This window comes from Lepisosteus platostomus, chromosome 6 (genome assembly GCF_059453375.1).
Source record: "Lepisosteus platostomus isolate fLepPlt1 chromosome 6, fLepPlt1.hap1, whole genome shotgun sequence".
In the NCBI taxonomy this organism is placed as follows: Eukaryota; Metazoa; Chordata; class Actinopteri; order Semionotiformes; family Lepisosteidae; genus Lepisosteus; species Lepisosteus platostomus.
This window is the reverse complement of record NC_142616.1, coordinates 24,836,497-24,861,652: the sequence shown is the minus strand read 5'-3', so window position 1 is coordinate 24,861,652 and position 25,156 is coordinate 24,836,497. Positions and strand designations below refer to the sequence as shown.

The 25,156-nt window shown below is 34.5% G+C and overlaps 1 protein-coding gene across 3 annotated transcripts in view; it reads right to left on the bottom strand.

Annotated features, from left to right (window-relative positions):
* Positions 1–24,881, bottom strand: part of LOC148661373 (coiled-coil domain-containing protein 63-like) — a 36,404-nt gene extending 11,523 nt beyond the window's left edge. Inside the window, exons 1-12 of one of the 3 annotated variants that reach the window (XM_088635017.1) lie at positions 24,059–24,879; positions 22,295–22,360; positions 20,419–20,518; positions 19,567–19,756; positions 14,298–14,414; positions 12,204–12,317; positions 11,810–11,877; positions 9,117–9,304; positions 8,288–8,482; positions 4,837–5,085; positions 4,183–4,265; positions 635–803 (exon numbers count right to left, since the gene is read on the bottom strand). In XM_088635017.1, coding sequence (XP_088491143.1) covers positions 635–803; positions 4,183–4,265; positions 4,837–5,085; positions 8,288–8,482; positions 9,117–9,304; positions 11,810–11,877; positions 12,204–12,317; positions 14,298–14,414; positions 19,567–19,756; positions 20,419–20,518; positions 22,295–22,360; positions 24,059–24,098 — 1,579 coding nt within the window. In that variant the 5' untranslated portion in view covers positions 24,099–24,879. Of the gene's footprint in view, positions 1–634; positions 804–4,182; positions 4,266–4,836; positions 5,086–8,287; positions 8,483–9,116; positions 9,305–11,809; positions 11,878–12,203; positions 12,318–14,297; positions 14,415–19,566; positions 19,757–20,418; positions 20,519–22,294; positions 22,361–24,058 lie in introns of all 3 variants that reach the window. The other 2 variants (XM_088635018.1, XR_015939515.1) reach the window with 2 other exon arrangements.
* Between the last annotated feature and the right edge of the window lie 275 nt (positions 24,882–25,156).

Sequence of the window (25,156 nt, the reverse complement as noted above, 5' to 3'; positions counted from 1 at the left end):
TATGATAGGTCATATCTAATTAGGCTGTTACCAGTCTGGAATAAGAGTGGAGCTTCAAGGGGTATTTGGGCCAGTACACAGGGGTTCAATAAGTACAGCTGTTCCACCACAGATAGAGCTGATAATCATATTTCTTTATTATGGACCAGCAGAACTCACTTTCAGACCTGGAAAGTCAGTGTGTCTGGAGGTTTTCTTTCCAATTCAGCTTTTAGTGACCTAATTTATCAGCCTTCCACAGCTCTTCAGCAGCTGCTGGTTTAAAGAGACCTGAAAACCTGCAGACACACTTGCCCCAAGGACTGGAATTGAAATCACTACTGTAAATAAGTCCTCTAGAGAGAACAGAGTAACATGGATTTTTTTTTTACTTAAAGGATTTTTATTTATGACGCCTAGTAAAATTAGTCATTTATTATAAAATAGATTCCATATCCATGCTATATTAATTATGAGGACAAACTAAATAAGTTATACCACAGATAATCATCAATGAGGTAATATTAAGTTTTAATAACACAGTATATACTGTAGGTACGAAATGAAATGTTAAGAATATTATTTCTCAATACAATACATGAATTTACCTTGTATGGCCATAATATGAAATTCTAGAATAAACAACATTGCATACCTTTGCTGATATGACCTAAAATCTTCTCATATTTCCCCACATCTGTTTTAAATTTGCTTGAAGCCTCCACAGCATCTTTCAGGGTCATTTCAAGTACTTTCATAATGTTCATACGCTCTTGGCTTACAGCACAATCTCTGTCTCTCTGTAACTCAATATTCAGTTTGAGCTGCAACATAACAATATGAAGAAACATAATAATTGCCCTTTATGGTTAAAAAAAACTAATTTAGTTTGGCTAAACTGAGCCACTATTTCTAAAAAAACTATTTTTCTTGAAATACTGTACTTATTGCTTTCACATGCCTTACCGTATTGGAGAGTATTGGAGAAATTGGAGAGCATATCCAATTTCAGATTAAACCCAGGAGATACTGGAATTAGATTAATCATCGCATCTCAGAAACCCTATTCATACACCTGTGTATTTAAAAGAAATCCTGTTGTTTTTAGATTTTTACATAGTTGAAGCTTTGAGAGATTATAAGGATTTTTGTTTGTTTCCGCTCACTTTTGAAACTCTGCACAGTGTATTCAACAACTGTGCAGCCTAGCCTCTTGGCTAGTCAGGTATAATGGGATAGATAAGTTATATTTGTGACAAAAACTGGGGTCCAGCATCCAAGAAAGAATCCATTTTTAAAAATTCCTTTTAGAAACTTCCTTTTGTGATTCGCTACACCAATTGACTTGAGACATCTCATCCAGATCGCCTTCTAAATTGCACCTCACAGGTAGCAAGGATACATAATATACAGTAAGTACACAGAGCTGTTTCACAAATCACACCCGATGATTCTTCTGTACAGTATCTGCTTTTCTTTTTAATTTGGTCAAATAATTTATTTTAAAACACGGTAAGCAACTTTCTAGTTTCTCAATAGTTTACTTCCAGTTCACTCACACTGTTAAAGTATAGTAAGTGAATAAGAGACTAGCTTAGAAACCTTCAAACCTGCATATTTATTTTCTATTCAATACTCCACTTAGATGAAATTTGACAGAATGCAGGTAGACCAAAATTAAATGTGTTGGGCACTTCTGAATTTAAAAGAATATACAATTTCGTTTTATAAAAATAGTCAAATTAGGGAGATGTCCCCACATTGTCTGTTTGCCAGGAGTTACTATCTTTGTGGGTAGATTTCTCAGGTTTTTCAACACAATGATAGGTAAATATGCCCACACACAATGTCAGTTCTAATAAGATAGAGTATCCAATTTCAGATTAAACCCAGGAGATAGTGGAATTAGCTGAATGAGGAGCTTCTGCTGACTTTGCAGTAGGCTAACTTAATTCTGTCTATTCAATAATTTAAATGTTTTAATTATCTTTTGCCAGTTGAGTGGCTGCTTTGAACTGCTGCAAAGGAAATTTGCTGAAAATACCAGTACTGTTTCTGATTAGTCAAAAGCAGTTACATAATTGATATGTTTAATGGAAAGCTTAATGTTTTATTATAGTATTTTTTATGAACACTAGGTTAGTCAGTCTTAAAGAAGAAGTAGCACAAAGATGCTTGTACAGTATGTGTGTGTACTGTATGTCTCTGTGCATGTTTAATAGGGTCCTGGAACTGTTTAACTGTAAAACATATTTATATTCTTGTTTAAGTCCAATGTTTAGCCCAGCATGCATGCAGCCAGATCTAGTTACTCTCTTCAAAATTAATTTAATGAATTTATAGAATATACAATGGTTGAAGGATATTATTTATGTGATATTACAAATCATAAGAGTCTCCCATGTACAGGTATTTTCCAAGCTATTTTACTTTTCATCGTTCATGCAGTACCTTTGAACTTTCACAGAAAATATGTATGTGAATTTAGCTTTGTAGGTTATGCACATAGTGTAAGCTTTTGGTTTATGCACTAATAAATAAAATGTTGATTATAGTGCATTTCTGATCCTAGATATCCTAGATTTTGCACTTTTATGGTGTGGCAATGTATATAACAAACAATTGTGAACAAGAAACAAAAACCTGTCAGTTTACAGAAAAGAAGTCCTTGGTGGAGAGATCAGAAATGAATGCCAAGTTACAAGAAATAGGTCGGGTTAACTTGATTTGCAAACTGATAGGCACACATTTTAAAGCAAAGTAGTTGAGTTTACCTTGATTTAAAGTGTAGCACAAGTTTTATTATTTTCTTTCTTTGTTGCATTAGAATAATTTGGGAAGTCATATGACTGGGATGGAAAAACTCTATTTCTGGTAGTTTTGAAAGCCAGCTGTGTTAGGTTGGCATCAAGCTGCTCTGCCTGATGCTGCCTGTCGTGCTTTTGAAGGTTAGATTTTGCTTCTCCTGCTTTCTTATTTTTCTTACACCAGTTGTATCTCAACTTGATGTTTGAATCAAGGTTGCTTTGGCTAACACTACATGCTGTGTCTTTGAAGGTTCATGCCCCTGGGTGTGTTGAGAACTATCTATCCCGGACCAGCTTTCCCAAAGCACAGTGGGTCCTGCTGGTGGAAGACTAATAGGGAAACTGAAGGGAATGTGGCTAAAGACTGAGGAGAACTGGACAGGACTCTGGAAACGGTGTAAGGATTGAACATCACAACACGTTATCTAGCAGTCTCTTATGTGTAATAACACTAAGTAAGCACTGTCTGGCCTAATTCAAAGGTCTCACAAGCAAAAAGATGGAATACACTGGGCAATTCTACAGACTACATATTTCTGGACTAACACACTGAGATTGTATGAGTCTCTGTCTTCAAAGACCATTAAAAATACATGTCTTCAGACATTGTTTTCAAACTTTATAGTGAGAAACACTTTTCTTTCCATCTGAACTTATTATATTTACAGAAAAGCATAATGTGACTGTGGGGCCAAAGGCAAGAAAGAGGAAAGTGGTTAATTAACTTGTAATGATGAATGCTGAGAAACAATACATGGATTGAAATTTTTCAACTTTTATTTTAAAATTATTATTTACCTTATTTGGGTTTTCTACTCTGGAAGAATTTGCCCTTATCTTTTTATTGCAGTACATAAGAAAATAATCTATATGAACTAATTGAAACTAATCTAAATTTTTCTGCATTGAGAAAAATTATTTATTTCAAGTTCAATATAATTAAGTTATCCTTGGCTATTAAGCTGCCTAATTTAGACAATTGATTTTATATATAACATTATAGATTTATGGATTTCTCAGCGTACATGTATATTTCTACATGGGCTCATGTCATGTCATTCATATTGTGTATTTTCTTTTACCTGCCTGTGAAGCAACTTTCCCACCTGGGACAAAAAAAAAGGAACTAAGTAAGGAAGCATAGAATGCTTACAGTCAAATAATAACATGCCAGATGCCAGTTTCTCTACCGTTTTTTAAATTTGATTTAACAATGTCTGAAATTGTCAAATTGCATATATAAATTGGGAGGGCACTTTTGGGTGATATAAGTAAGCCTCAAAAGCCAAAGGCTATACAGTATGTATAGAGTACATATTCTTCTGAAAATATTAAAAATAAAACCTCAATTTAAATAAAATAAATTCAAATATCATAATAAAAATTGTTACAATACCTGTCCAATTTGCTCCCGAATGTCCTCTATTTCACTTGTCTGTTCAGTGACATAGTTAAATAGTGCAAAGTTGAGGTCTTCCCCTGAAAATAACGTAGTTTTTTAAAACAGAGTTAATACAGTTTGATTCTAAGATGTTCCGAAGTCCTTTAAAGACTGCTAATGCTTACTTCGCCCAAATGATAGACTTTTTATGCTATCAGTTTCTCTTCATTGCAGTTCAAAGCAAGAATCTTAACCTTAAAAGCAAGGTTTGAAAACATACCCTTAAACACCAAATAAACTGGATTTAAATAGTGGTGTTTCTAAGACACCCGAAAAGCAGCATTTTTTTAAACAAACACATTACACCTGGTTTATTCAATGCTAACCTATATACAGTATATATAAACAAAAGATAACAATCTTATAATTTACAGACCTAGAACATAAGGTGTGACTTAGGTGTGAGGGATGGAAAATTTATAATAATATTATTAAAATCTACTCTGCATATTAATGATAAAAAATGCATCTTAGAGCATTAACGTTAAATTTTGTCCTTTTATATGAACAACACTGTTTACAGAGAAAGTAAATGTTTATCAAAACCAGAAATTATAAAATAATGCAAAACCCCTAATTTGGTGCACCTTACAGGGAGCATAAACTTACTTTCCATGTAAATATTAAAGAACAGTTCAGCATCAAAATCTGGAAAATCTTTTTCATCTATTTTTTCTTGCTGCTCCAATGGTTTGCTCATCAGCTCTTTCAGTCTGATTTGTTCCTCCTGCAACACTCCCAGGAGCAAAGTAGACCTCCGCCTATATTCAGTGCCCCTTCTGCTCCTTCTCTCAGTGTCACTGTCTCCCAGTGCCTCTTTAAACTGTGGACTCAGTATAATAGATTTCCTTCTGTTAACTAGGAAACAAAAACAGTTTTTATTAGTTCTTCAAAAATCCTTTAGCATTATTTTTTAAAATTATTTTTAATTCATTAAATAGCAATAAGAAAATGTCTTTTTTTTTCTAATGAAAAGCCTGCTGTGCTTTGAAAGTCAGTTGAATAATTGAAAAACAAAAGTCACTTTTTTACCTTAACCTTACAACTGCACTGAGGGTAATAAAATGAAACACACTTGTTGCTCTACGTAGGGGGTGATGCTTTTAAGGACTGCCAAGGGTGCCAGCTGTAATACAAATTCTGTAAAAATACAGAGCCTTTTTTGGCAGTTTCAACTTTTAATCAGAAGATCAATCAAACAATTTAACCTTGGCAAGTGCAAAATACATGATTAGACTGCTTTTTTATTGAAATTATGAACAGATGGGTATAGAGATAAACCATGAGGATTGTATAGAATCCAACAAGAACAAGGCAAGTTAATTGTGCCAAGTGGCCTTTTAAACATACTTTCTGTTTTATGTTCCACATGGTCTTAAGATAAATAGTTTTTGTTTGAGACTTTAAAGACTTATTGAAGCCTTTGGCATAAGAGATTTCATAAATATTGTGCATGACCCCAAAAAAGTGACCTCTCCTGACATCAAGGCAACAACCAAAGGAAGGAAGCACCTGGAATAGTAAAAGTATTTCTGTTGTGCTAAAATCACTTGCCCTCTGTCTATAGTTCAGTTCAGAAATATGGCTTTGGTGCAATATAAGTGATCTTTCTTCCAAAATCTACACTGGTGAAACATGGAGGGAGATGAGGGAGAGAAAAATACAATTAAGGCATCTCCACATGGTCAAATACAGAGACAGCATCGTGGTAAAAAATCAGGCACTTGTACTGGCAGTATTCAGTTATTGGATATTTTAATTATGCTTGATTAGAAATTAGGTGATTTGTGAAATACTTATTAAAGAATATCAGTTGACAGAACACTGCTGAATTATTATGCCACTTAATACTAGTTAAACCTTCTTACAATGTAATACAAACACTTCCATATTTCTGTGTAACCATCATAAATATTTTTGCCAATTTGATTTTTCTTGAAAGGCCTAAGGTGTGCAAAATTCTGTTTTGTTTTTCACATTCTTTGAACTTTATTATTCAGCAATGGAAGCCTTCAGATAAGACAAGGGATAGATTTCAAAGACATTGCTCTTATTATTTCTACACATTTTGTCAGCCATGGTCTCCTTAATAAAATGTGGCAGTCTCTGAGAATAAAAGAGTCATAAATAACATAAATAGCTAATTTTTTGGAAAGAGAAATTATTCACTGAATAAAAAAGGATACCTACAATAGTTCAAGTAGGGAGCTCCATCAGCATGCGTAGGCTGCAAAGGAACAAGTAAAAGGTTTATTCCATGCTGAAAAACAAAAGGAAACAACACCCAAAGAAGGCTCCACAGCCGAAACGTTATGTTTCCTTTCTTCTCTTTTCAGAATGGAATAAACCTATTACTTGTTCCTTGATATCTACAATATCTACATATATATATGGATGTTAACTTGTAATATTACTGGATGAGTAATGGGAGTAGAAAACATTTAGATTTTTACATACATTTATAGGGCTGGGAAAAAGGTTTAAAAAAACATAGCAGTAGCCAATACCCTGAGTGTTTAAGTAATCTGCCTGTAATTTGTAGTTCAATTAAAATTATGCAACACTCACTTTAAAAAGTTCATCCTGGATACAATGCAGCTGAGCCAAAGCTGTTCACACCGATTAAAATTGAGAGGAAATAATTTCTGTAGCAGGTTTAAGCAATATCTTATAACCTCAACACTACAAAATCATACTGTGAAGGTGCACGTGCTGGGATTTCATTAGTTTGAGGATCTGCAAAAGGTTTTAGATGACTGATAAAAGTCTTGGTTTAAGGGTGATTTCAAGAAATAGGTTCAGGAATGTGCACACTGGTACATGTGGAAGCAACAGAGTACTCTACTGTTGCAGGTTAGAACAGTCTCTTTAAATAGGTTGAAAGGGGTTCACAGTTCAACTTGTCTAGCTAAATGCACTCCTGCTTAGTTTATGGTGAAGATCAGTCTCTTGGTTGCCAGTTTTTGGGGGATTGTATAGGGTGGTACAGTACTTTATATGACACAGTGGTTAAACATGTGAGGGGCAGAGAACGGTGTGAAAGATCCCCCTTTCTGATAGTGTGGCAAGGGGTTTCCACATGAACTCTAACCATATCTTCCCTGGATAGCCATGGCAAGAGCCTTTCTCATTGGCCAAGTGTGCTCAGTAACCATCTTCTTATTTACCAGCTTCCCGACAAGGAAAATGACCGAGGCTGCTACCAATATTATCCCGCTATAAGCTTTCTCTGATTTGTTGTGCCAGATGAAAACCTCTACCTCCAAATCGTATTTAAATGCTCAGTTTTTTAAAACCATGAGGGTCTGTAAAAACACAACCCCTGACTGCCTCAGGAACTGCTTTTATAGGGAGCAGGTGCAGCCAATTCAGTGATTTCCCTGTGAGAATTTGAACAATGTGACTTGTCTAAATGAGATAACCCCATGCCCCTTGGTGATTCACCCGTGCTCCCAACACCTAGACCTTATGTCTACCCATCACCCAGAGAGCACTGTCCATGAACAAGGCAAGATTATGCAGGCCCAGAGTTAAACTATCCAAGTTTAACTCATCTACTCTACTGAACAGTGATTAGGGGTATTTCATGACCAAGTAACGATAACATTGGTTTTAATTTTATCTTAAGGATTTTCCTCATTTTATCTAAAAGATGGCATCTCCCACAGCACAGTGTCCACAATTTTGACATTTTTCAAATGTCAGCTCTATGCACTTCTTCAGAAAGAACTTTGTAACATGACCCAAATGACAGAATTTGAAACTAAGGGAACTAAGGGAACCAGAACAAAAAATTGGAAACTAATGAGAAACCCATTTGAAACTGAGAACAGGAGGCAATTCTTTACACAAAGGATTATTAAACAAGCAACCCAGCCACAAGGTCTGATCAGTTAGATACTAGCAACCAAACTAGACCAAACCAGCTAGATGGGTCAAATGGCCTTCTCTCATTTGTAAGATATCTTGTTTTTATCTTTATGTTAAGGTTTCTATTGACTCCTCACATCAACTCAGTCATTCAAGGATTGACTATAACAAGCAGATTCTGCAGTCCTACCCAATTCCCAGAGATGCTTTCTTTCATCATCTGCTTTCCCTTCAGCGGTGTGTTTGTCTGCTTTGCTCCTTCTCTGTTGATTTATATTTTTCTTCTTTGTTGTCTTTTCAATTATTTCATTGATTTTCTCAATAGCTTCTTCATATTTATTCAGGGTGACCTTGAGCTCAATTGTCTGCTCTCTCTCCTTGGCCTCTGCAATTGAACAGGAAAATGCAAAAGCATAATATTAGCCATAAGAAAACATTGTTTATCACGCAGAAGAAGCTCTGTGTGTGCTAAGAATCAAAGCATATAATGTGATGCATGCATTTAAATGCTTCCGATATGTCATCAATTAAAATACTGTACATTATATTTTGAAAAACATAATTGATTCAGGCATGCAATTTTGTTGGGTTTTATTTCCATATAATAAATTATTTGTAATTAGTATGATATGCTTTTGAAAGAATGAAATTGAATAATGTTTATTTTGTCACATATAACCTATATTCAATAGTATCTTTAAAAAAATATATGAATGCATCAAAGATCTCCCCTGTATTTAAATTGCCTAGTCGTGCATGCATGGAGCTCATGTGCATGTGTAACTGTATAATACCAGCACTGCTGGTTCAGGTCTCTTAATGCACAGGTAAGGTCCTTCTGATATATTTATGGTACTGCCTGAAAATATTATTTCTTAATGAAGAACAAGATTTTATAGTATTTGGAAAATAAAAGCTGAATGATATAGCAGTATATTTCATATGTTATACATAAGTACTGTAGATTCATACAAACAAATGATTTATGGAGAAGTCCTCTTTCATAAAGAGCAGTTTACCTCTTTTTTCCATGGCTTTAAGAAACTCCTGGTCATGTCTTCTTTCTTTTGTCTTTTCCTGCAGGAATGCTTCAACTTTGTGAACATGGTTCAGCTCTCTCTGGATCTCCCTCATTTCTGCATTATACAGTTCAGTATCCTTTTCCTGCTGGTCATAAATCCGTATGATTTTCGCCTGGACCTCTTCTCTGTTACAACAAACATTATTGTCATCAGCCTATTAACCTCTTCCATTACTTAAAACCGAAACTGTCTGAGCCTTCAAAGGAATTTTGCACCACTGAACATGTTGAAAGTCTTTGTATGATACAAAAGTTACTAATAAATTAAATACAGTAATTGTGTATGTTTGATGTCTTTTTTATTAAGAACAGGCATAACTTTTTAAATTTTTTATTTGAATGAAGCCCCCAAATGTGATATTTTTAATTATTCCCATCATAAGGCCTCTGGTTATCAAACAGACAAGATGTTTGCTGGTGAACACCATCTCCAAACTCGGAACAACTAACTTGGGGAAAAAACTACATGGTTAAAACCACTTATATATTTTCTTAAACAACATCAGATATAGAAAACATGTTTGACAGAGCCCAGAGAGAAATATGCAGTACCGATATTTGCAGAAGCAAAAGCCACATTGCAGGGGCATCCTCTTGGTAATGGTCTAGGTGAGCTGACCACACAGACGGGAAATCGGAGTCTGAAATACTCTCCATGGCCATGCTGTCGAAAAGACTGGATTGGTTGCTAAAAACCAAATATGTTAAATGTGCCAAATGGCCTCCTCCTGCTTGCAAACTTTCTTATGTTCTTAAAAGTATTCATATGCACCAAACTTAGTACAAAAGTTGTACTGTATATACCAAGTCTCTGACAGATTGGGAATTATGGAAAGCATTAAGACACTCTACCTAAAGAAATAATTGCATCAAGGACACAGATCTGTAGAAATAAAATAAGCTTTTCAAAAATAACTCTTAGAATACTATAAGTACCATGCTTCAAGTTACAGCTTTACTTTATATGTGCTAAATTATGTTTGATACAGACTTCAGCATCCATTTTCATTTTTAATATCAGTGCTTTCTAATCCTGGTATCTTTAAGTCTTGATAATAGTCTATAGTATGGTGGTCCTGGCAACTTTAACATTACACTTTAAAGTAAACTTAGTACAAACATATTTATAATGTCATGTCAGCTACAATTAAAAAAAAAACTTCACTTTTATAAATTGATGGAAACCCTTTACCAGCTGAAGGCACTATTGCATGCTGTTTATTTGGACCTCACTGAATTGAAATCATTCACTGAAAGTGTCTTTAACATACTGCTTCACTTGTTGGTTTGGCAACATATGTACTGGTAATTGTAATAGGCTGGGTAAATTAGTGAATATAGTGGTAGAAATATTCAGGTATAATCAAATCAGATCAACTTAAGTATCCTTTACAAACAGAGAGTGATTAAGACAGTCAAAAGCATCATGGAGTGTGTTCACGTCCATTGCTAATTCACACTTCTCCCATCTAGGAGACAACTCTGTGCCCCCAGGTGTAAAACCAGCAGACTCAGGAAATCTTTCATTCCCCATGAAATTACACAATAAAGCAATGCACAGTAACTACCTTGTCTCTTGTTTATCTCCTGTAACACTACTATATTCTCTTCCCTGTTGGTGATGTTTATTTGTCATCGTGTTGTGTTTGACTGTGCCGTAAAACTAATTTCCCCTAGGGGACTAAAAAGTTTGAATTGAATTGAATCTTATGGAATATACACAGAAAATATGTTTAGAGCCTTTGGACCTATTATACAGTATAGACTAAGATATATACCATCTACCTCAACCTATCAGTGTCAATCTAGTCTCTATTGAATTAGGCCTATACTGTTAAGAAATGACTTGAATGAGCATAATGCTTTATGCAACAAATGTATACTACAAAGGTACCCAAGTCCCAGGGGAAGAATAAACAAAATTCTAATAATAATGTTGTCTTTGCAAGATTATGAAAGTATTCCTGCTGATCATTGCATGGATCAATGTTGACAATGTTATGATAAGCATTTTCTCAAGAAGTAACAATTCAAATTTTGCATGAACTGTCAAATACAGCAGATGTCACCACCTTGAATGCACATGGGGAGTTTATCTTTAAGTGGAAGACAATAAAGGGGTCACAGATGGCTGTTTTAATGAGAAGTGACAGTGGTCCAAAAATGCCAGACAACAGCAGGTCCATTGGGTGGACAGATTTCTTACATTTCTGAACATCAGGATACCAAATAAACCTGTTTATTAAAATTTGGTTTATTGCTGTCAATCAAGATCACTGTTTTTCAGAATATTACTCTTTTTGTTTTTTTTACATGGATGACACATTTTTAAATAATTACAGGAGAACACATTTAGTACACTTTAGATTTTGTGTAATCTATATTTTAGAATATGATTTAACCCAGTTATAAGATTTGTTTTCTAAATTATCTCTATACACCAACATCATCCAATATCATGTCCAAATAAAAGTGTGCTTTAAGTCAGAAGCACAAAAGTAAGGAAGACCCATGGGAAAACGTATCTATTGGATATTTAAACTTTAATAAACAATGTGGTAGAAGTATGACAAGAAGGTCACAAAAAGAAATATTGTGGGGAGTAATAACAGAAAAACCTCAGTACTGTACCTTGTGTGATGGAATTCATTTCCCTTTTCAAGGATGACATCTGCCTTTTTTCGGGTTTCCTGTAGTTCCTGTAGAATTCCCCAAAAATGTATCTATGCCTAGTGCTTATCTGAACAATCTGTATTTTAGAGTTCATGTATTGATTTAAAAAAGATGTATTACTACTCACAATCATTAATAAGTTGATTAATATAAAACTTAAAAGCATTTGAATTTATATTTTAATTGTATATAATTATAACATTATATCATATATAATGTATACTATCTAATAATAGAACATTAAGAATTCATTAGCCTTACATGTTTCTAATATTTATATTTCTTAAATAGGGTTGGCATATTTAGGGTTGGTTTCTAATAAAAGGCCCAGCTGACTGCTTGGCACACTCACATGAAGAAGTTTATCATACAACTTCTGAAAATTCTCTTTTTCTCCTTGCATGGTCTGTATTTCTTGACGTAACTTCGAATTGCTGGATAATACAGAGCAGAATCTTTTGTTTGCCTGAAAGATTAGCAAAAGTGAGACATAACAAGACACTTAACTTCTGTTAAACAATATCTTCAGCTCTTGTAAACTTGCACATCTAAGTGTAAACTATAAAACAGGTATTTGTGTGGCTGATTATTTTAAAAGTGTTATTAAGTGGTATAAATGTAAAGTACTGTATGTGTTCAATAAACACAACTATGTTATTTTAAATAATTAACGTTAATAATAATGAAAATGTGTGGGGGAATGAATATGCTTTTCTAAATTTTGATCAAATGAAGATGTAATAGTTGCTAATTCCATTTTAACTTGGGGTATCTTTTAAAAGACAGTAAGAAGTAGAACAATTCATGTGAAACAGATTCTGATTGATGTAAGATAAAGTGATCAGCCAGGTAGCTTCTAATCCAAAGTAACAATCCATGTAGCTTCTAATCCAAAGTATTCAAAGGTATTAGAAATAAACCCCTTAATACCTTAATATACTAAGAGAGCATGATAGAATGCAAGAGTATTACACGTATGTGACCTTTACTTTATGCTTAATTGCATGTTTTTTAACTGAAGTTATATACTTGCCATTTGTACTGTAACTGTATTGATGTACTGTAGCTTTATTGATGTTGATTTGTGTTATTGATTTACTGTATTTATGCATTTCTGAATTGGGAATTTCAAAAATTCTGAAAATGCATGAATTATACTCCCTAAATTAAAATAAAGTGATATCAGTCATTCAATGTTTTAGCAGATTTATTATGAAACACATCAACAATTCTATGCTAAGAATAATACATTTAATTATTATATATACTCAAAGGAAGTAGTAATTTAAAATCACTACTTCCTTTAATCATTTTAAGTATTTTGAAATATGCTCTACAGAATGCAAAGGAATTGCAGTGACAGTTTAACTTAAACCAACTGCTCTCTTAAATGCGGCCACGTGCTAGGCAGCAACACCATGCAGTCCTCAGTTTTCTATACTGACATATAACATGACAAAAGATCTAAAAGAAGTTTTTGTCAATGTAAATTGCTTTTACAAAATCCTGGAAAAGAACATGTAATCGAAAATCAGAAAATGAATCCAGTGAAAAAACCTGAAATACCATAAGTGACAGCTTTGATATATCAGAACTGCATAACATTCTATTGACTTAATCTTAGTGGTAATACTATGAGCAGTCAGGTTAGAAGAAACTGTAGAAAACACAATACAACTTTGCTTTACAAAGTGCTCTGACAGTGCTTTGACAAGTTAATGCTTCATAATTAAATAGATGAGACTATTTTCTGTCTTTGCAAATAAATGATTTTGTATAAAATCAATTTTGTATTGGGAAAAAAAAAGAAATTCACAGTATTTCTAATTTTAAGTTCCTGTAGAAGAGATTATGTTGCTGGTTTTAAGGAGATGCCAGTGGTGACAAACAGAAGCCCAAACTATGCCCACTAAAATAAACTCTAGAAAGATACTGTAGTTTGCTGTACCCCCTTCATGTATCATACAATGAACTTCAAAGTCTAGTATCTTCTTTTTAGGTATCCAATCTTTTGCAAAGCATTTTTTTTAAGTTGCCCACCATGTGTATTAGGGAAATCCAAAGTTAGGAAAATTAATCATCTTTAAAAAAAAAATCAGGGTTGAGCGTATAATGAAAACTCTCTGTAGATGTACTTAGCAGGGCATTTGACTTCATGTGAATAATACAATCTTTTAATATTAGAAGCATGTCATGTTTTATGGAATGAGGTGAGAACAGCTTTGAAAATTTCCTTGTTATTTACATTGTTCTGTGAGTGTATTTTGGAAAGGTCGGAGGTTTTGGGCATTTGTCTAATATTGGTGCCAGATTAATTTTATTTAATTTTCCTATTTCTCAACTTAATCCTCAAAGTTTTGGGTGGTGGTACAGTTGAGCTCCCCTTTTGTCCTGGCAGAAATGAAACTGCAGAATAAAAACACATACTGTATACATGCATGCCTACATAATATAACCCAACCTGTGCTAACTGGTTTGTTAGCCTTTGTATTTTCCTGCTGGAATCTTCTTTCAGGGCAAAGCCTGTTCGATCTTTCTGGAGTTTTTTTTGTACTTCATTAATCTGAAACAAAGAAAAAAGGAAATCTGTAAATAATCAAACATACAATTAAAGGAAATAATTTTTTGTTTACAGTTTACAAATGTATTTAATCTATATTATAATATGGTACAATTGATATAGAATTTTAGATTAAAAATATGGCAGACTCCTTCAGCTGTCAGTGCAGTGAGAAAACTGAGAAAATAAGGAATTCATAATTGGGGCATTCATAATATGGTACATATCTCAACAACCTGATTGAGCAGACATGCAAAGAGTTACGAGAATTAGTAAAGTACCTTAACAGCTGCAGGGTTGTATCCATGGATTGGATAAGGCAAGAAATCACTGAACAGTACAAGAATTCATCTTTGAGAAATGGAAGAGGTGTTAGTGGGGCCAGCAGAAGGCACTCACCCTGTGGTCCATGTGGGTCCTAATGCCCCAGTATAGTGACGGGGACACTATACTGTAAACAGGCGCCGTCCTTCAGATGAGACGTAAAACCGAGGTCCTGACTCTCTGTGGTCATTAAAAATCCCAGGGCGTTTCTCGAAAAGAGTAGAGGTGTACCCCTGGTGTCCTGGCCAAATTTACCATTGGCCCTTACCAATCATGGCCTCCTAATAATACCCATCTATAAATTGGCTTCATTACACTGCTCTCCTCCCTTCTGATAGCTGATGTGTGGTGAGCGTTCTGGCGCACTATGGCTGTCACATCATCCAGGTGGATGCTGCACATTGGTGGTACTGGAGGGGAGTCCCCATAACCTGTAAAGCGCTTTGAGTGGAGTGTCCAGAAAAGCGCCATATAAGTGTAAGCAATTATTAATTATAAAAGTTGTAAATAATATTCTGTTAGCAACTGACGCAGGGAATGCAACAGTGCTTGTGCTCCTAGATCTTAGTGCTGCCTTTGACACAGTTGACCATTGTATTTTGTTAGACAGGCTTGAGTCTGAGGTTGGCTTATGTGGAACCATCCTTAAGTAGTTTACCTCCTATTTAACTAACCGTTAAATGAACCGTTTCACTATGTTCAAATATCTAATAATTGTACTGCTTCGTCACTGTCGCCAGTCAAATTTGGGGTACCACAGGGATCAGTGCTTGGACCAGTATTGTTCTCCCTGGACATGTTGCTGCTAGGTAGGATAATACTACAGCATAATATTAACTTTCATTCCTATGCTGATGACACTCAAACAAACATTTCATTTACACCTAATGACAACTCGTCCATTGTCAATTTAACTAATTACATTAATGAAGTAAAGTCTTGGATGTGTGAAAACATTTTGTGACTCATCTCTAACAAACCTGAGGTTCTGTTATTAGGAGGAAACAGTGGGGATAGGACTGCTATAACTTCAGCACGTAACTTAGGCGTCATCTTAGACACAAGGCTCTCATTTAACACTTATGTTAATGCAGTATCGAAAGCTTGCTTCCTACAGTTAAGAAGCATTGCAAAACTAAGGTATTTTATCTTCACTCAAGACACAGAGAAACTAATACATGCTTTTGTATACAGCAGATTAGATTACTGTAATGCCCTACTATCAGGGAGCACATATCGCACTGTAAACACCTTACAGTGAATTCAAAATGCGACGGCTAGAATTGTTGCTAGGAGTAGAAAGTACGACCACATCACACCTACTGTATACTTAGCTCTCTCCTTTGGTTTCCTGTTGGGTACAGAGCAGACTTCAAAATTCTTTTACCTACTTATAAGGCTCTCTGAGGTCAGGCACCTCTCTATTTAGTGGAGCAGATTAATGTATCCAAGTCGCCCACTTAGATCACAGAACGCAGGTCTTCTTCTTATTCCACATATTAATAAAAAAACAGTTTACACCTAGTTTATGGAACAGTCTGCCAGCCTATGTACAGGACACAGGATTTAAATCTAGACTGAAAACGTATTACTTCAGCCTAGTCTACTCACACTTAACATCATAGCATAGCGACTATGACTGCTGGTACTGCTGTTCATGCCATTTTGTGTCTCGGTGTTGGCCTGCCAGGCAGATACTGTGTTCTGACCAAACTATCCTATTCTCCCCCGCACGTGTCCTGATGGTGCCCGGGCTGGGCACCATCTGCTGGATGCTGCATCACTGCCATGGATCCAAGAGGGACACCACGAATAAAGCTTTTGTTTAGGATGATTTGCTGGCCTACAGAGAACTGCATGGAGTACTGGTACACAGAAGAACATGATGGAAGACTTCATACTCCACATTTAGTAGTTTTTTTTTCACAATTGTATAATGTTAGCATGCCCAGAGGGGTTGGGCAGCCAGTTGACCTTGGACCCCTAGAGGTTTATTTTCTCCTTACAGAGGAGTTTTTGGTACCTCTCTGCCGGCTTCTTCTGGCTTTTTCTCTTTCTGTATTGTAACGCAGCTTGTCACACAGCTTTAAGTACCCTGGGACAACCTTGTTGTGAAAGGCGCTATATAAAATATATTGAATTGAAGTTGTGTAATGCAGTGGCTAGAACATAAGAATGGTTAGAAATATGGGCCCATCTAGCCCATTTGGTAGTTAGTATTTCAATCCATGAATCTTATCCAGCTGTTTCTTTAAAGAAGCTAGGATATTGATTTTAACAACATGACCAGGTAGCCTGTTTCAAACTCCCGCAACTCTTTGCATAAAGATATGCCTCCTCAGTTTTAAATGCAGCTCCATGAAGTATCAGTCCTTGGGGACTGCCATGTCAACTGATTTTTCAAAATACTTTTTTTCAAAAATACCCTACTACAAGGATACCAGCAACATAGCATTATATGTATAATATTATATATTAAGTTTACTGAGAATTCACGAAAATGAAAAAAAAAACACGTTTTATACATATGCTAACTTATTCATGACAATTTTTTTATATTAGGTTGGCCTTACAAAAGTAAAACTTAAGGGACCTTGGTTTCAAGGGACAACCTGAAACCTGTTCACCCTTATGCAGAAATTATACATTGTGTATAAGTCTGAGTCTCTGAAATCTGCTCAAAATGTGCATTTGAAAGATAAAAACACCTGACATCTGAAGAAAGGTTTTGAATTAAATAGCCTTTAAAATTAATGTTAAAGACTAAACATCCACATTTAAAATTCAAAAGGAAACTATTAAATAGCTTTTTCAAAGGAAAGAAAATCTGAATTCTAAAGGATTACACAACCAAAAAGTTTTAGCTCAAAGTTTAATAAATTTAGGGTTCTAATCAGCAAAGAAACTGAGACTTAGACCCTTAGCTATATGCTCTCAAGTTAGTACAGTAGGGTAGAAAGGAAGGCTTTCACACTCTATATAACTTCACAAATGGTTCTCAATGCAAAAGTATAATGGATTCACTTTTCAAGACATTCTTTCCCCCAAAAACATAATATCAGAGGTTTAATATAGACTTAGGCAATTGTACATCCCAGTTTACATATGCGAAGACTTCTACAGTATGTAATTACATTTTTATCAGCATGAATAGTGGGATTATGGCTCTGGAAACTCAAATTAAAATTAAACAAAAATCTGAGTTTAAAAAAGAGTGTTATGCATATACCTAATAGTAATGCAGTTCGAAATTAGAATTTTCATTTACAGTACAAATGTACCTTGAGCAATGTGCTCAGCTGTATACATATACTGTATATGAAGTGACTTGACATAAGCAACTAATGATATCTGAATAATAATAATAATTAATAATTGCTAAGACTTATATACCGCTTTTCTGGACGCTCCATTCAAAGAGCTTTACAGGTAATGGGGACTCCCCTCCACCACCACCAATGTGCAGCATCCACCTGGATGATGCGACGGCAGCCATAGTGCGCCAGAACGCTCACCACACATCAGCTATCAGTGTGGAGGAGAACAGAGTAATGAAGCCAATTCATAGATGGGGATTATTAGGAGGCCATCACTGATAAGGGCCAATGGTAAATTTGGCCCGGACGCCAGGGTTACACCCCTACTCTTTTCAAGAAACGCCCTGGGATTTTTAATAACCACAGACGTCTTATCCGAAGGACAGTGTTTTACGTCTCATCCGAAGGACAGCACCTGTTTACAGTCCAGTGTCCCCGTCACTATACTGGGGCATTAGGACCCACACAGACTGCAGGTTGAACGTCCCCTGCTGGCCCCACTGACACCTCTTCCAGCAGCAACCTTAGTTTTTCCCAGGAGGTCTTCCATCCAGGTACTGGCCAGGCTCACACCTGCTTAGCTTCAGTGGGCTGACAGTTTTGAGTTTCAGAGTGATATGGCTGCTGGCCATGCACTGGAATGCACAGAATACACAGCTGGCTTCTTGTTTTACTTTTGCATTATAGGGATCCCGCTGATTTTTTTTTCTTAGGGAGGCGTGTCTAGTAATCATCCCCCCATACATCCCATTACTCAGCAAATGAGTTTGTAACAAGCCAAGGTCCAGCTGCAGTTGCATTCCTTCAACACTCCTCCCACCAGCCCTGTATGAAATAATTCTTCCTTGTATGCATTCTAAAACATTCCTTATATGTGAGCATTCATCCATGTGAGGATAAGTAAAATATGAGTTATCCTGCAAATATAATTTACAGGTGAGGAAATCGGTTTAATTTTTAAAATTAGTCTCCTTGAACATTTCTGTCACTGTTACACAAGTTATGGAGGTTTTGACCCTGGAGTGCTGCTTTCACTGCATGGTTGCAGACCTGAGGAAGAAGACAGGACATCATCCTGTAGCATAGCAATGTTCTCTTGGGAAGACCCAAAGTATAGTGTATTGAGCAGCATGGTTTTGAACTACTTCTACCACCCATCTTGGATTTTATTATATTAGGATCCAAAGCCTTGTGAAACAGTTGAAGTCGTGTGTGGATCTGAAAGAGCGCCATGTCAAAAAATAAGCCGAATCTCTTTTAGAAATTCCCTTTAGTTATTGACTTACACTCACAGCACTGGCACAGTACACTATGTGTGGTTAATGATTAGCAATCAGTTTATTCCACTGATTGAATACAATTGTACTGATGATACTTGTAAATACTGGTACATTTTCACTAGAATCAGACGGCCCACATGTCCTAACAGGGATCAAGTCTGGAGATTAGTCAGTCCACAGCTGAGACATGGTGATAGTGATAGTGATAGAGCCCTTAAAGTGAAAAATCAGTACCTCTATGTCAAGGTCCCGCAGTTTTTCATTTTCGTTCTTAATTTTGTCATCAACATCTTCACTTTTCTCAAGCAATGATTTTATTGCAATTGCCACCTTGTGTTCTTTGGACACTTTAATTTGGCCGTGACTTCCCACGAGATTGATCAAAATTTCTTCTCTTTCTTTATTTAACTTTTGAAGTAATTCTCTGTAAATTAAATAAGAACATTTTAGTTAGTGTATACAATAACTACATAACCTCTTATAGTTACTATGTAATAACTAGAACATCGATTGAAACTTAAATAATTTTCAGGCACTGTTTATACATGTGTATTTACCTTGAGCAGAGTGCACATTTTGTTACAGTATGTTTAAACATTTAAGAAGTGTACAGTACATGTTTTGAGTTTGTAGATAAAAGACTGCTTGCAAGAAAAATTGAAATGTTGATCCTGCTGTTATGCAAATTTATTTTTTCTTAGCATCATCTGTCTTAAAACATGTAGACATCTTTCCTGTATAGTCCAGGAATAAGGAAATTAATTCTGAAAGTCAATAGGTAAAGTTAAGTCTTGACTTAAAAAAGGGAGCAAATGGAAAAACATTATCTTTCAGTATAAAGTTTTAGTTTGGTCACATATCCAAAATCTTCTAGCTTTTGTTTTGGATTTAAAAATGTACTTTTTAAACAAAGTTTCTATTTACATATTCAGAGCTGGAAACATTTTCTTTTTACGTTTAAACATTATTTCCAAAGGACACCATGAAATTGCATTTGGACAATTCAAACTTCCTTCACAAGATTTTTTTACCTTGGTTTCACTGTACACATAATTTCGGTATAAACGAGGATTATAAATTATATACCTCTGCTTTCGGATTGTGTAACAACATTCCTTCTCTTCTGCTTTTTTCTGGACTTCAAGTTTGTGATAGTGGCGTTGTAGAGTGATTAATTCATTCTCACCTGCATTAAAGAGAAGGCTGTTTTTTGTAAGAAATGTACATGAATGATAATATTTTATATTAAATTATAGTATTTGTGCATAGATAATATCTGATCTTAAATTATAGTATTTTATGTAAAAATAAAAGTAAATACATCAATATGAAATGATGATAAAGTAAAAAAATACACAACATAAAATAAATCATAAAAGCAAAACTCACACTTCTGTGGAATTGCTTCCAAGGATGCTGATGAATAGATGTTCATATTAAAAGTAAATAATAATTTATTTAATTTAATAATAATGTATTACTTATTGTTTAGTTCTTTAATACTGCAGAATCAAACTACATATTAAAGACATGTTTACTTATTGACCAACATATTTTGATTTTAACTGCAGCTCTGTAACAACATACTGAGAAGTACTGTACCTAAAAATATCAAAATATATTAAATATATATGAATAACAGATTATGATTAGCAAATTTTAACCAACAAGGGGTTTATGATGGGGATTCAAATACCTTAATGAAATAAAAATATTAGATATTTTTTTTAATTCAGGTATTTGAATGAAATCATATTTAATCCTGGTACTTTTTTCAAAGGGTCTGCTATCCCAAGGGAGGTACTGTAACTGAAATGAAACCTTCAAACTATAAAGATAAGAAAGATAAATGATTTATATATGTTATTTATAGCTCAGGGAATGTATTGCATCACTTCAAAGTTATATGAAGTGTGAATTATGCATATATCGTAAAGGGTATTAATTAAATATTTAATATTTACTAAACAGGAAAGACCTACATTTGAAAAAGAGAATCCCTAGTGCCCAAGCAACAGAACAGCTATGTAAAAATAATATAATTCAAGAGGTTGTGTACATAGCTTAGTTAAAAACATTACTATTCCCTGTCATTAAAAAAGCAGCTTGGTTTACTCTACTATTGAGTGGCACACATTTCACCAAAAATAAACGAACACATGTGTTTGTACACAAAAAACCAGTGGGTGGGGGTGTTTTTTTAATCAGTTGCAACATACCTTTCTAGTCTTACAGTAAAATAAATTATGGTCAAACTGTGAAATGTGATTCCAAATTAAAAAAAAAATCTTACCTTTGTTACTTAGGACTTGGAGGTTATCATATATATTATATATAGTAAAAAGTTTTGTTAAATTTAAAGAAGTTTGTTATAAATAAACTGAAAATGAAGCACATGCAATGCCATAATAATTTTTATCAATACAAAGTCATACATTAACATTAAACCACTCTTTTTGTCTGTATATATACAGTTAGCAGTTTGCTACAACCTGCCTGCATAGAGATGAAGTGGTGCAATGCGGTGCATTTGAATGAATTTTGCCAAACTTGTCCTCTAATTCTTAACCTGGATACCCGCTTCCTAGAGACATGACCCATCATGCTGTACCTAAACAACACACACTGTGATGTTCTAATTAAATTTGACTTCTGTGGCACATACTAGTACACTACTAGTGCCAGATCTTATTTTTGCCTTTATTGCTTGTACAAACATCAGCTGCAGGGTAAATAAGGAAAAGCAAAGCATTATGACTCACAACACAATTTTCTTACAATAAACATTCAATTGTACAAATTAAATTTTACTTTACCATTTACAACTTGAACACGAATTATATTAGAACTTAAGGCAAGTTAAGCTTTGCAGTTACTAAAACGCTGCAAAGGTGAATGAGCTGATTTTTGTGCTACACTCAAATCAACTGAATTATTTAACTCACAAAAATGTATTCTTTACCTTCATTGTCACTGTCATTATTGTTACTGGTGGATCGAGTGCCAGCTGTAGGTTTCTTAGACGATTCTTCAATACAAAAAAACAAAAAGTGTGTATGTTTACAGCACATGAGCACAATATCAAACACACACTATATATGTATAAATGTACAGATGCAGCCACTCAGAATACTATAGGCATAATGCTCCATAGTACAAAGTACATGATGTGTTACACAAGATGGTAACACCCAACACCTTTCATCACAATCTGTGGCAGGACTGCACTACTTTGTAAAACTGCAAGGTGATGTAGTAAATGCTTAATAGGGCATGTGTTGAAATTGGTGGTTCAGTGGTAGAATTATCTTCTGCCACACTGAGTGATCAGGGTTTAATTCAGACAATGTGCAAGTCATACTTCTTCTTACAAATATGTTACATTTTTCATTTGGAGATAACTGATATGCTAAAATACATGTGGATTACACTATATTAAACTACTGTAGGTACTTCACATACAGTTTTTGATAGTAAATGATACTAAAATTGTTAGGAATATGAGCAATTGTGTTTGAACATGAAATACTTTTGGAAACTAACCAGAACAAAGATTCACTGTATGTTGCTTACAAATATGCACTTGATGAAGCCTGCCCTATACAACAGTAGTATCAAAAGTCCTATATACTGTAAGAGTATATGAAGTTCTAATTAGGAGATAAAAAATCCTCATTGGGAGAAAAGTCCTTTTAATTATTTTTTAACAGTATATAGTCTAACAATATGACTTATCAATAAATAAAAATATGCCATGAATCAGTAGAAATTATAATTGATTATAAAACCATTAACATTAACAGATATCATACATTTTTTCAATGTGAGAACGCTAAGACTGAAGTGTAACCCCCAACAACCACATCACTAGCACAACACACAAGTATGACTCACAATATTAGGCTAGAAACAGTAGAATTACATTTATATTCACCATTGTATTAATAGTTTGAACAGATATACACTTTAAAGCAAATCTGAAATCTTTTAAAACAGAAGTTGTTTACCCTACTGGATTTCACACCTGCATGTGAGATCACAGTTTGCCCACTGTGTTTTGTTTTGATTACTGAGGGTGGAGAGATTCAATGAGAACCAAGGCATTATTTAATAAAGTGAGATTACTGAGATGGATGACTTTAGTAAATATATTGAAAAAAGTGTGGATAGTCAATGAGGCAGGATCAAATTGTGTCCAATTGGGAATTAGCTATGTGAATTCACCACAATTCAAACTTTAAAACAAATCAAATATTGTAAAAACAAATCATATTTTTAAGCTAAGCCTCTTATTTGGTACTTAATTACCATTTTCAAATCCATTGATAAAAACCTAGTGAAATATAACACCAAACACTAGAAAGTAGACGATTACATGCTTTATATAATGTTATTTCTTAACTGTATATCCATATGCTGCAATCTGACATTTGATTTGCTAAATTACTTTCATTGCATAATTTGGAATTTAGAAACCATGACTGGGTTTTGTAACAGAAATAGAGCTAATTTTGATGTTTTCATATTTTTTAATCATTCCTGTGCATTGCTGTTCTGCAACAGATAGAAATGTCTTCAAAACATAAAAAATTGTACTACATGAGCAATGACACTCACACATACTTTATTCAGGTGACAGATAATAACTATAACAATGTCAGATTACATACTCTCTGAAACACATAAATATAAGACTCAACAAAACATATACAACAGAAATACATACCTGCTTTTGTTTTAGAATAATCACTTTCTTTGTTAGACATTTTTTCTAGATTCTGTAATTATTTATTTTCAGTTTTTCCATGGATACCCTGAATATGCTGTCTTTAGCTCAGTATCAACTTTGCTACCACACTGCAAAATTACTTGGAAGTTCGGAGTGGAGAGAAGCTAAGAACTCTGAGAGCAAAGAATATGACAAATCAATTAAACAAAACTGGTTTCCATGCAATAAAGAGTGTCAACCTCCCAAGGTACACAAGCCTCATAAGTCTGAAATGCTTAGTTACAAGATAACACAATATACTACAGAGTGTTTGATCAATATAGTACAGCATTAACAAGGTACAACGGTTACAGTATCTACCACACCGGTTAGAAGTTATTTTAAAATATCCAGAACCAAATAAAATGATCTGAGCATAAAATGACAAGTGAAATTTTAAGACAAGGTGAATTAACAAAATAATGCTATCAATATATATGGAAGCATGTTTCTCATGGCAGTTTGTAGGACGTGTTATGGTGCACATGTTCAATACCTGGCCTGTTCACAATAAGTTTGTACAAAAGCACGAACACAATGACTGTTAGTGATAGGGGGAGAGTTTGCTTTTGGAGCACAAGGACACACTCTATCCAATAGGTAAACGACTACTAGATCAGTAATATTATTTGGCAGAGGTCGACAGGAGTAAGGGTTAGGCTCTAGCAGGTCCCATGCACGATATTGATCACAGACTTTTCTGTAACACAATTGAATTTAGCAGAAACAATCCTTCAGATGGTCCCTCTGGATCTAATGATGCTGTTATTTGGTCATTATACAGTAATGCAAACTCGTACTGTTATTTAACTTCTCTGCTATAATGTATCCTTTTAGTTTATATCTCTTGGTTAAATTAATTGTTCATACGACAGTCAGCACACAATAAAGGTGCAATATTTCTCACATCTGATTAGGCTTGCTCAAGTAAGAAACTGCCTAAAGTACATTAGAAAACAGACTTAATTTTGCAATCTAAATTCATCATCCTTCTGTAATATTTGTGATATCTAAATATAATACAACTGACAAAACCTATTATTTAAACATTTAATA